The following is a 13,543-nucleotide window of genomic DNA, read 5'->3' as shown; positions in this document are numbered from 1 at the left end:
AAGGTCAGATGGGCTATTGAAACTTTTGAACCTTATAAAACTGCGGGACCGGATGGTATATTTCCTAAGCTTCTCCAGGAGGGTCTGGAAATAATCATGGGTCCCCTGATCACAATATTTAGAGCTAGCCATGCTCTGGGATACATTCCCAAAGCTTGGAGAAGGGCAAGGGTGGCGTTTATTCCCAAACCAGGAAAAACAGATTACACCTTAGCAAAATCCTACAGGCCTATAAGTCTGACCTCATTCATGTTAAAAGCCATGGAAAAAATCTTGAACGAACACATCAAGAAAAACAATTTAAATGAAAATCCACTGCACCAACGGCAATGGGCGTATCAGGCAGGGAAATCAGGTGAAGCCGCCCTGCACAATCTAGTGTCGGAACTCGAAAGGAGTCTGCATCAGAAAGAAGTCGCCCTTGCTGCATTTTTAGATATAGAAGGTGCATTTGATAATACCTCAATCGAGTCTATACAAAGCGCACTGGTGAGGAAGAAAATCAACAACACAACATGCAAGTGGATTATTCAGATGCTTCAGAGCAGAATAATATCCACAGATAAGCATGAAGATACCATAAATCTGAGGGCAACTAAGGGATGCCCTCAAGGCGGTGTATTGTCACTGTCATTATGGAACATAGTTGTCGATGATCTGATTCATGGGCAAAGCGCCCAAGGAATCTGGGTCCAGGGTTTCGCAGATGATATCGTGATAGTAACTAGGGGAAAATTTCCCAGAACTGTTGAGTATCAGATGCGATATGCCCTTCACTACATAGAGAACTGGTGTCTGAAAGAGAACCTCTCCGTGAACCCTTCTAAAACTAAACTGGTAGCCTTTACAAATAAGAGGAAGCTTACTGGACTGAGTGAGCTGAAATTATTTGGAGAGGTACTGGAAAGAACCAATGAGGTTAAGTATCTAGGGGTAACCCTGGATTTGAAACTCAATTGGAATACTCATATTACCAATATAACCAATAGGGCTAAGCGATTCTTCTGGAACTGCAGACGAGTTGTAGGTAAAACCTGGGGATTGAAACCAAAGGTGATATGTTGGTTGTACACATCAGTGATACGACCGACAGTTACTTATGGGTCAGTACTCTGGTGGAGAAAGACGGCTTTGCAATCTTGTGTGACCACTCTCACCACCCTACAAAGACAAGCGCTTCTAAATATAACAGGAGCCTTAATAGTACAGGAACGGCTTCATTAGAGGCTATCACAGGTCTCCCTCCGCTGGAATTGTATATTTCGGCGGTAGCCTTTATGACCATCCTGAGGCTCAAAGAAAACAATACTTGGAGGCCAAATTATGTATTGAATAGCCACACAAACATTACTGGGACTATACTTGAGGAATACATCTTTATGATGAACTTAGATATGATGACACCAGAACTAATCTTCACTGAGAAGATTAACACAATTATACCATCTAGAGAACAGAAAGTCCCAAACATTAATGGAGACTTAATATGGTTCACTGATGGATCTAAAACTGCCCATGGTACTGGATCAGGAGTCTTTGGGCAAACATGTAACTATAATAAATCTTACAGCCTAGGTCAACATACAACGGTGTTCCAGGTTGAAGTTTTTGCTTTGGTGGCCTGCATTGATGAAATAATTGATGAGGACCCTAAAGCTAAGAGAATCAACATTTACACAGATAGCCAATCGGCTATTCTGGCTGTAAAGAACCCTCTCACCAAATCAAAACTGGTGAGAAACTGCAAAGATCTCCTCAATAACCTGGCAAAAGACAACAAAGTGTCTTTAATATGGGTGCCGGGTCATGAAGGGGTGCATGGGAACGAACGAGCAGATATGTTAGCGAAACAAGGCTCGAGAAAAACTTTTGAAGGCCCAGAACCTTTCTGTGGCATCACTAAAGATGCTATGAAAAACGAGGTTCAGAAATGGCTGATAAAGAATCATCCAAATAAATGGAGAACCACTCAAGGGCAAATCCAGACTAAAAAAATAATCAAGAATATTGATAAAAAACTCTCGAACAGTTTGATGAACCTCAATAAAGAGAGATCAAAACGGTCACTGAAATGGTGACTGGACATTGTCGTTTAAGAAATCACCTATACAAACTAGGTAAGGTGAATGAACCATGGTGCAGAAAGTGCGAAATGGAAGAAGAAACTGCCATACACATACTATGCTATTGCAGTGTGCTAGGTGATGTAAGGCAGAACTTCACTGGTCAAATGAGGTTTGAACCAGAAGAGATCTTAAAACTACCAATAATAAAACTGTTGGCCTTCGTTGAGGCCACAGGACTTATTAAAGTTTAAGGAGAAGAACAGGGTTTGGTACAAAGGTCTTATGACCAAGTGCCAGAGACTAACGAGTCTCGCCTGAGTTAAGAAGAAGAAGAAGAAGAAGAAGAAGAAGAAGAAGAAGAAGAAGAAGAAGAAGAAGAAGAAGAAGAAGAAGAAGAAGAAGAAGAAGAGTTAATAATTACTAAATAATTAGTAATTTTGCCAATTTTGGCAAAATTGGCCAAAAACAAAAAAATTACCTTCTAAAATCACTAGCCAGTTGAGTTTAGCGAACCGACTATATTAACTTTATCAGCACAGTGGACCGCTTAAGTCAAAGCTTTCATCCCTAATCCAAAATATGTAGTGGCAAATATTCATGAAATAAACTTACGTGCATAGAAATCGGCCCACCTAAAAATTTGGTCATTTTTGAAGTCTCGTATTTCCTAAACCTGTTGGCCGATTTAAGTGATTTTTTTAATATGTTATAGCCTTATTCTTCAACAATATCGCTGTAATAATATTATTGCTGAACAGCTAAGTGTTATTTTATACTGGGTGTAACAATGATAGTGTGTTTTTTCCTCAAAGTTCGGAACACCCTGTGGAATATTCTAGCGTATATTGAAAATATTGAAATTAAAACTCAACTGTAGCCTTAGGCTTTCTTAACACTTTACTTTTTGATTCATTCGCTTATGTTGGATATTAAAAAAGTTAGGTATTTTAACAACTAGCAACGTTCTTCATCAATACAGGGTGTTTCTAAATAAGTGCGACAAACTTTAAGGGGAAATTCTGCATGAAAAATAATAACCGTTTCATTTATAAACATATGTCCACAAATGCTTCGTTTTCGAGATACGGGATGTTGAATTTTTTTTACCAACCGACGATTTATTTACTGCTCTAAAACCGGTTGAGATATGCAAATGAAATATGGTTGGTTTTAAGAGGTAGTTATTGCGCATATTTGACATACAATTAAAAATTTTATATTTACCATTGGCGTGCATACGGGTCATATTACCCGGTCATATTACCCGTATGCACGCCAATGGTGAATATAAAATTTATTTATTTATTTATTTATTTATTTACGGCATCCATTTACAAGTTTTACACACAACAAGACTTTTACAAGTTACACCTCAACAATAATAAATTATTAAAATAATAAACACATCAGAATAATACAAACAAACATATTGTAAGAACAATACAGAACTACAACAAACTTATTGTAAGATACCCCTTAGTTGTTTTTTGAACAAACCAATTTTGGAGTCAAAAATATCCATTTGTCTTGGCAGGCTATTAGCACTCCGAACCAATCGTGTAGTCGGTTCATTTATACCAAAATTAGTGTGGTGAAATGGCACTGAAAAGATTTCTGATTGTCTGTTGCTTCTACTAGGAACTTTAAGACTAAAAAGTGATATCAATTGAGGACAATCTATGAAAGCATTAATAACTTTGTGTAGGAAGCATAAATCTAACAATGTCCTCCTTGACTCAAGTGTTGGTAAATTTAGACTATCTCTTACCCACTGATAGTCATATTCCTCTCTCCTGTATCCACTCTTATAAGCTGCTACCCTCAAAAATTTATTTTGGACTCTTTCAATACGTTCAATGTAACAGTTGTATGATGGGGACCATACAACTGATCCAAACTCTAGAATGGGCCTAACGAGACCACAATTCTTAACTATATATCAAAAAATGCGCAATAATTACCTCTTAAAACTTACCCAATTTCATTTGTATATCTCATGCGGTTTTAGAGCAATAAATAAATCGTCAGATTGTACGAACAAATTCAACATCCCGTATTTTTGAAACGAAGCATTTGCGAACATATGATTATAAACCTAACGGTCATTATTTTTTCATGCAGAATTACTCCTTAAAGTGTGTCGTACTTATTTAGAAACACCCTGTATTGATGAAGAACGTTGCTAGTTGTTAAAATACCTAACTTTTTTATTATCCAACGTAAGGGAATGAATCAAAAAGAAAAATGTTAAGAAAGCCTAAGGCTACAGTTGAGTTTTAATTTCAATATTTTATATATGCTAGAATATTCCACAGGGTGTTCCGAACTTTGAGAAAAAAACACACTATCATTGTTACACACGGTATAAAATAACACTTACCTGTTTAGCAATAATATTATTACAGCGATATTGTTGAAGAATAAGGCTATAACATATTAAAAAAATTACTTAAGTCGGTCAACAGGTTTAGGAAATACAAGACTTCAAAAATGACCAAATTTTTAGGTGGGCCGATTTCTATGCACGTAAGTTTATATTTATTTATTTATTTATACGGGCAAGCCCAATTCGGTAATACATTAATAAGATATTGATAATTACAGTGTTGAATATATAAGAATAAAATGAGAGAGTACAAAACATTTAAAAAGACATGACAAAGTAAAATAATTACAAAACATTAATTACTAACAAATAACAAGGTTATGACATTGCTAAATATTTAATTTGGTTAAATGGTTCTTAAAAACATCAACAGAGTTACCAAAAAGTAAAAGGTCACCTAGGGAGTTAGCAAGTCTTAGTGTTCTAGGAACAAAAGTAAAATATGAGTAATTATATCTATGAAAAGAAATATGAAAGGTTTGAATTTGTCTTGTTGATCGTGGTGGAACAAACAACAATATTTTAGCAAGGAGTTCAGGGCAGTAATATATGCCATTGATAATATTAAACAATACTGTAAGATCTTTACGCTTCCTACGGACATCCAGAGGAGAGATATTCAAAAATCGTTACATATCTGTATAATTATAATTAATGTGTTTTTTGAACCCAATATATCTAAGAAAATTATGTTGAACACTATCAAGTTTGTTCTTGAGGTGTAAATAATGTGGGGACCAAACTGGAGAACAGTAGTCAAGGTGCGTCCTGACTAAAGAACAATAGAGCATTTTAATAGCGAACACGTTCGTGAAATCACGAGTTGTCCTTTTAACAAAGCCAAGCATTTTCATGGATCTTTGAGTAATATTGTTGATGTGATGGTTAAAGCTCAGAGAGGAATCAAGAACAACACCTAAATCTTTAATTGAGTCTACCATATCCAATAATTGCTCATTTATGGTATAATTAAATACTGATAAATGATGATTCCGACAAAACCAGATAATGTGACACTTGTTGACATTCAAATCCATCCCATTATCAAGACACCAGTTGGCTAAATTATCTAAATCTGATTGCAATGATATTGCATCATCTTGATTATTAATGATTTGATAACATTTAAGATCATCAGCGAATAAGAGAGCAGAAGTGTTAGAGAAGCAGGTGACAATGTCGTTAATATACAGGTTAAACAAAAGTGGACCCAAATGAGAGCCCTGAGGTACACCAGAGGTTACTAGAAAAGTGTTGGAGTAATGATGATTAACCCTAACCTGCTGTGTTCTATTTGATTAGGTAACTGCCCAACCACTTCAACACAGAACCTTCTATGCCATATAATTTGAGCTTATGTAACAAAAGATCATGGTTCACCCTATCAAAAGCCTTGGAGAAGTCAGTATACACTGAATCAATCTGCAACCCCCTCTCCAAAGCTTCAGACAAGGTATCAACATAAAGCAACAAACTAAGTTCTGCTGATTTACCACAAGAAAATCCGAACTGTTGAGAATTTAGTATCCAAGAGCAGTCATAATTAAGGTAATCAGTAACAATACTCTCAAATACCTTGGGAATTGTGCCGAGAATAGAAATAGGACGATAATTCGTTATGTCAGCTTTATTACCTGCTTTGTAAATTGGAGTGACATAGGATAGTTTCCAAAAGTCAGGAAATTCCCCCAACTGAAGGGATTTATTAAAAATATGATAAAGCGGCCGAGACAGAATAAAAGAGAATCGTTTGAGAAAAATGGGAGAAATACCATCTGGCCCAGGTCCCTTATTGACATTAAGAGTTGAAAGTTTTTCGTATATTTTTGAAATTGGTATAATATAGGAAGATACACAGACCTTAGACTGTATTAAATTGTCATTATGCTTAAGAGTTTTATTACTAAAAACTGAAGAGAAATGGCTAGCAAATAAATTTGCAATATCGTTGCCATTAGAGGCTAGTGTATTGTTGAGTGACATTGAGACAGGCATACTATTATTTTCTTTCTTATTGTTTACAAATTTCCAAAAATTTTTTGGATTAGCTTGGATCGAAATCTCAGTTGAATGTATATAATTAGCATAACAATTTTTTGATAAAATTTTGCACTGAGCTCTAAGTTGACTAAAACTTGCATAATTCCCAGGAGACCTGTTACTCTTGTAAATTAAATGGGCAGTCTTTTTGTCACGTATTAATTGTGTAAGTTCACTAGAATACCAACCAGGAAATTTCTTTGTACAAACTTTTTTCAATGGTACATACATATTAAGCACACAGTAAAGAATATCATAGAAAGTACCTATCATCTCGGAAAGTTCTTTATCACTTATAAGACTGTCCCAATCAATTGCTTCTAAGTATTGATAAATGCAAGGAAGATTAGCTTTATGAAAATCATAGTAGTATTCACCATCGCCTTCAGTAGTGTTTTGATCAAAGTGTAGCTGTAAGATAGTTTCAAGTGGAGGATGATATAAGTCTGGAGGAATCAATATATCAACTGCCGAGGTTATCACAAGCTCTTCTGATGAGAGAACAAGGTCTGGAATAGCGCCTCTAGAATTGACAATGTTATTTGATTGGAATAGATTATGAAGAGCACACATATTTGAGATAACACCAATCGCCTCTGTTTCTGCAAACGATGTATTAGGTTTAGCAGTTGCTGATGAGCAAAAGTCTTCAAGTTCCCAATCAGCTGATGGCAGGTTGTAGTCACCAAAGAGGTATAATTTAGAATTTGAATATTGTTCACCTATACTTATAAGCTGAACGAAGTGCACTTGGTACTTGTTAGGTGTAGACTTTGGTGGAATATACAATGCTCCCAAGATAAACTTACCACACAAGTGAACAAAAAGTTGCTCAATGGAGGAATCTGACGGAATAATTTTTACGGAAAATTTCTTCTTAGTGGCTATTAAAACTCCTCCTCCTCTTACAAATTTGCTAGATTCAGGTGTACGATCTTGTCTGAAAATGTTGTAATTTGTCAATCCAAGTTCAGCATCATTGAAATCGGCAGTAAGCCAAGTTTCTGTAAAAATGATTACATCGTAGACACAGTTTGACACATTAATACTTAAATCAGTTAATTTGGTACGGAGTCCTCTAACGTTTTGGTAATAAAGAGATAGCTTGCCCGGGTTTATGTATTTTCTGCACAGATGTTTTGTAAGAGGTTAATATCTTTTATGGAGAAACATGTATTAAAAAATAACTTCATGTAAACTTTCTTCCAGTGGCGTAACCAGGGGGGGTTGTGGGGTTTAAAACCTCCGCCCATTATTAAGATGTACTTTGAGCTCTATAAGCTGAACACCATTACCATGCCATACCCCCTACCCCCCAGAGACCCTCCAGTAGTTGTAACCCCCTCCCCCCCTTAGGATCATCCTGGTTACGCCATTGCTTTCTTCTTGTTCTTGGCGAACCTAGTCCACAGATACCAGTTTACCAAACAGTTGAATTGACAATGTTGCTTATCATAGACAATTAAATAAAGCTCCTTGTTCCAATGGTCCTAAAGTTACTTCTCAAAATTAAATTTAACACGTTAAGCTCTACACAAAATATTGAAAAAATGACTCCTGAGCCAAGTAGCAGTTTCGTCAATAGACAGCAGTCCCTAGGGACCTCCATGGCGTATTGGGAACTTTCTATATCGGTCCCTAGGGACTGCCATGACACTTAAGGGGATAGGCACAAACGTTCGGCTCTAATCCTGAGATCCTGAGAAAACTAATAAGTATTTTTGAAAAATTTAAATGCAGAATGAAAGATTACATCACTACCGACGGTAGAAAGTCCCTGAAAACTTCTATAATGTTTATTTTAATAAGTTACAGGTTACAGGGATGAAAAAGAAGAGAAAATTGAGTGTGATTTTTAATTTCAAACATCCCATTCAAAAGAAACCTTTTGTTTATTCTAAGGGACTTTCTACACTCGGTAATGATGTAGTCTTTCATTCTGAGTTTAAATTTTTCAAAAATATTTATTAGTTTTTCCAGGATTTGAAAAAAATAAACACCATGTCCGTGGTGATATTTTCCAAATCATACATTCGCTATCTTTGTCATACAAAGTACTCAGTTGAATAGAATGTGGTGACAAGGCCACTAACTATTTGACACTTACAGTAGTGTGTGTGTGCGTGTGTGTAGTAGATACTGGCAGTGACAGTTTTAAAGCTTCCATTCCAGTGAGAATTTTACTACAAATTTACCGTGTAAAGAAAGAAAAAGTAGGAATAGGAGAGTAAGTGTTGATTCTCTCGGTAAAATATTTGCGCCTAGGCTCTTAGCATGTTAATGATATTTATTTTGAAGAAAGATGGGTATAGGAAAATAGAGATTTATTACAAATTTAAAACACCTTATCTATAAAAAAAAGAATAGGTATGTGATATCCACAAAGTATGGGTCATACAATTTTACAACTGCTACCATATTATTGTATTTTTCATCCATAGAACATATATGTGGCATCAATTAAAATCTGGCATTAGGAGTAAAATGTCACACTTTCTGTAATTCAACTAAGATACTAATACTAAGTACAAAATATTAATATTAGCAGCTGGCAAAATGCAATTGCACATATAGAAAAAGTTGAAAAGTACTATCTTTGTGTAGATAAATTTCGAAGTATTGAAATTAATTTTGCAGATGATAGTGATAGTGACACTGACCTACCACATTAATATTTTTGTACAGCTGTATTATAATCTTGTGATTAAATGGTTAATAAATATTTCATATGCTTTATTTTTTCAATTTTGTATGTTCAAGTGCTTAACTTTTTTTTTATAAAAAATTAGTAATGATTTTATAACTCTAATTTAGTATGTAAATCAGTCCTTGGAGTTAGTACAGCCCTTTTCAAAAGTTCAAAGCTTCTTAAACCCTGGCTGTGTTTATTGCTTGGTTTACAGCTAATACCACAATAATTATTAGTCTAGGCTAGGGTAACCAAACGTCCCCTAAAAACGGGATTGTCCCGTTTTTTAACGATTCTAACTGGGGTCCCAAAAAAATCTCTCGGGATCCCTAAATGTCCTGTATTTAAGTTGGGTGTAAAGGATGGACTGAAGAAGATAAAAAACAACTTTAGTGTCACAAAAAATGGGTTTTTTTTTTAAAAAGCATACCAGGCAAGAACAGCACTCTGAATTTTTGAAGATATGCCAGTATAATATTTAATCCCTGCCCATAATGGTAATAAATAATAAAAAAGAATCTTTTCACTTATGAACATTCAATGGAACAAGATGGAAGTTGTACCCTTTTTGTCATCTTGCAGGTACTCTACAATTTAAAAATGGACTGTTTTAGTTTTTACAACTTTATATTGGAAAATAAAGAGCTTTTAAAATCGACTGGAACGAAAGAAAAATATCTCCAATTCAAATCCTAAAGATTTTTTTAATTCCTTAAACATTTCAACTTTGACTAACAGTTTTAGTTATTGTTTAGTTTTGAAGTATGTAATAATAGCTTTGTTCCAGCAGAATGTTGAACTGATTCAGGATCGTACTGAGCGTGCGCTTTACATAAAACGCCTTCCAGCAAAGAGAAATTTACACAGTTTTATGTAAAGCGCACGCTCAGTACGATCCTGAATCAGTTTAACATTCTGCTGAAACAAAGTTAATGTATTCACTGCAAAATTGTTGTTTTTATTTATAGGTAAATTGAAATGATTTATGGGTCCCAAATTAGCTAAAACCAGCTTATTTCAATGATTGCGTCTAGATGGATTCTCCCAGACCCCCTTTAGCTGGCGGGTATCGTCCCCAACCCCACTTGAATGTGTTCCATTTTTTAAAGTTATGATTTGGTCACCCTAGTCTGGCCACCCTAGTCTTATTGTGAACCTGATATACTATTTATTTATCTTAACTAGATAGAATCTTGCAAAAGTATTTAGTTTGCTGCAACTGCAAACTGATGAAAAGGAATTCAGATAGGTAAGTCATTAGTTGCTCCCAAAAAAGTTTTAATGAATTGTAAGTTACTGCTATTGTTATGAAATATTTATTCCATTGTTATGAGATTATTCTTACTTAATAAATAGATGGATATTATAATACAATGATAAATTTTTAGAAGGAAAAAAACGCAATTATAATATTGTATGAGGTAGTTTGCTTAATAGTTTAGTGATAAAATGGGTGTCACCACAAAATTACCAAAGTTTCTTATAATAAATTAAAATAGATATTAACTGTAGAACAAATTATGGCAAAAATCTTTCGTTATATTCAATTATTAAAACCCAAAGTACTTACTTTTTGAAAATCTTCTAAATGTAATAAATCTAAATTGCAGCAATTATGTCCGTCAATGTCATTTAAAATTCGCTCAACTTATTACATTATGAAGAAGTGTAGTTACGTAACAAAATCAAAAAAAATATAGAAAACCGGCGAACATATTAAATAAAAATTAATTACATACCTTGTAAGTTCTCATCAAGTTTTTTATTCACTGTATCACCTTTAGACTCCAAAGTCTCAGAATCAAATTTCGTTTCATTCACTGATGCTCCAAGAGCCATTTCTCTTGTTGAATAATTATATTTCAGTTAAACACACAATTAATTTGGTCAGACTTCTTTGGCAATAACAATCTTCTAATCTCTAGCAAGTCTAGTTGTATGCAGAACTGGACATCTTCTTGAGCACGTGCTTTGAAATTAACCCCCACTATGAAAAAATTATTATGACGATGACCTTTGCCATACATTTGCCCAATGACAGAATACATTAATGCCAACCATTAAACAAGACATTTACAGAACTGGTTAAGATTAAGTAGATAGTTTTAATCAAAATTGTTAATTTCTGGTTATGGTTGGGATTGAAATAATCTAGTTTTTCGATAACACCAAGCAAAATATTATTATATCATTGTATATATTATTTCGGTGATGGTTGCACAGCTTACATAATACAAGGCTATAAAAATTTAAGCGTAGTTGCCATATTTGTTAGAATAAAATAGATTGAGCATAAACAGGGCCGAACTAGCTCATTAAAGAGGCGCAAATCCAAACTAAAAAAAGACCAACCTAAACTCTAAACTAAGGCGCCAGACCCTCCATATTAAGCTTTCTTATCAAACTTTTTTGAAATTCTAATGCATGTGAAGTAAATCAATATTATTTGTGAATTTTTTAGCTTAATTTTAGTTTAATGCCACAAAAAAATATCTTCAGTTTCTCACTTCCTTCTCACTATAATTACCGCTTATGCGGATGATTTAACAAAATTGTAGCAGCAACACTTCCTAAAATCAAATCCAATCGAACGATCAAAGGTAGGGAAGGGAAAAAAGCTTCGCACCCATGTCGTTCAGGGTGACTAACCATAACAACAGACTAAGAGAAACCTTAATAAAAGCCATAAACAAGCTGGATGTAGAAGCAAAAAAGGTGGGATTAGTAATTAATGAAACAAAACCAAATACATTAAATTGAACGGGAAAGCTGGAAGGGGACTAATAATAACGGGAAAATATAAATTTGAAGAAGTAACCAAGTTCAACTACCCAGAAGTAACAATAGGAAAAAGCAGCAAAGACAGAATATAGGAGAGAATCCAGAAGGGCAATTAAGCTTTTGGAAGGAATAAGCAATTACTCAGATCCAAAAACATCAGCAGACAAACAAAAAGAATGTGTGTGTACTTTGTACGCACGTAAGAAGTTATACTTCTACTCAGTGGCGTAGCTAGGATGGGTGACACCCGGGGCGGTAATCGATGGTGTCACCCCAAATCCTAAAAATAAAGATTGTGAAAATCAACGAAAATCCGATAAACATATGTTTTGAATAATAAAAAAAAAAATAAAAGTTATAGTTAATGAAATTGCTCCGAAGTTATTTAGTCTTGTTTGCGTTATTGTTGCTCGCAGATAATTCTTGATTAATTTTAGCTTATATACTAAAACTTCTCTCACATGAAGCAACCGATACACAAATGTTCATAAACAATTTTAAAGCAACCATTAAGTATAGGAGGGATTCCATGAAATTCCATTCCACAATGGATTTTATAAAGTCTACAGCCAACCATTTAGAGGCTGTAGTATTGGACGCTTGTAAATGTCTTCTGAATCTTGGTATTTCTAGTAGGAGCTCTGCTTCTAATATTTCTTCATGGAAAAAGTCACAAAATGTTGAAACAGTTAATTTTAACTGTTCAATGTTCGTGAAAAGCAAAGTGTGTGTCTGCACAACCTCGAACAATGAAGCCACATCTAGAATGGACTTTGATCTGGTTTCGAGTTCAACATTGGATAGGTCAAAACATTCCAACAAATCCTTTTGAAGTTCGGCTTGAAGTGTGAGTCCTGCGTCGGTAGCTAACTCACCATCCATTCGGTTTTGACGTCGAATTCAATTTTCGGTGGGAATGTCTTCGTCTTCATATCTTTTCGTTGCTTCATCTATAATATGACCACGTTTTTCTTCAATATAAAGACGAAGTGCTCCTATTTTGGTCGCTGATTGATCAACGGTTATGCCTTTACTTTGCAATCCAATCTGACAAAAATTGATTTCTCTTAGTACATCATTCCAAAAGAAAAGATAACAAAGAAATGTGAAATTACACACAGCGGACATAAGGTTATGTGTAACACCTCTGGTGTCTAAATTTTCTTGTTGATGACATAATTCCTCAATTGCAGCAACAAGCTTATCAAAATGTTCTGCTAATACTTTAACTGCAGCATAGTGATCACTCCAACGCGTTGTGGATAGTCGCTTAACAGCTGCTTTGCTGTGTGTGTAAGCAGTTCCCAGCAGCCAGTGGAAGCAGAAGAAAAATTAAAAATTGCCTCTAGAGTTCTGAAAAATGTACCACAAGATGTATTTTGTGCAAAAGAGTGCTGGCCACATAAATTAATTAAATGATCAATACATCCAACGAAAATAGTCCTTTTGTTTTTTGCTTTAATAATAGCTTGTATTCCTCCATGTATGCTGCTCGTAACAGCTGCATTATCGTATTCCTGTGAACGGTACTTCATAATATTATCTATATCATCAACTTTAAGCTTCTTGACAATTTCGTTA

The 13,543-nt window shown here is 34.7% G+C and overlaps 1 protein-coding gene across 2 annotated transcripts in view; it reads right to left on the bottom strand.

The window, feature by feature from the left end:
- The window catches only part of LOC114349370 (clustered mitochondria protein homolog), a 71,561-nt gene extending 60,345 nt beyond the window's left edge, over positions 1-11,216 (bottom strand). For both annotated transcript variants that reach the window (XM_028299721.2, XM_028299722.2), the window contains exon 1: positions 10,921-11,216. In XM_028299721.2, the coding sequence (XP_028155522.2) occupies positions 10,921-11,020 (100 nt within the window). In that variant the 5' untranslated portion in view covers positions 11,021-11,216. The remainder of the gene's footprint in view (positions 1-10,920) is intronic.
- Positions 11,217-13,543: the final 2,327 nt, after the last annotated feature.

This window comes from Diabrotica virgifera, chromosome 4 (assembly GCF_917563875.1).
Source record: "Diabrotica virgifera virgifera chromosome 4, PGI_DIABVI_V3a".
NCBI classification, from domain to species: domain Eukaryota; kingdom Metazoa; phylum Arthropoda; class Insecta; order Coleoptera; family Chrysomelidae; genus Diabrotica; species Diabrotica virgifera.
The sequence above is the reverse complement of the archived record's forward strand: the minus strand, read 5'-3'. Positions and strand labels throughout refer to the sequence as shown.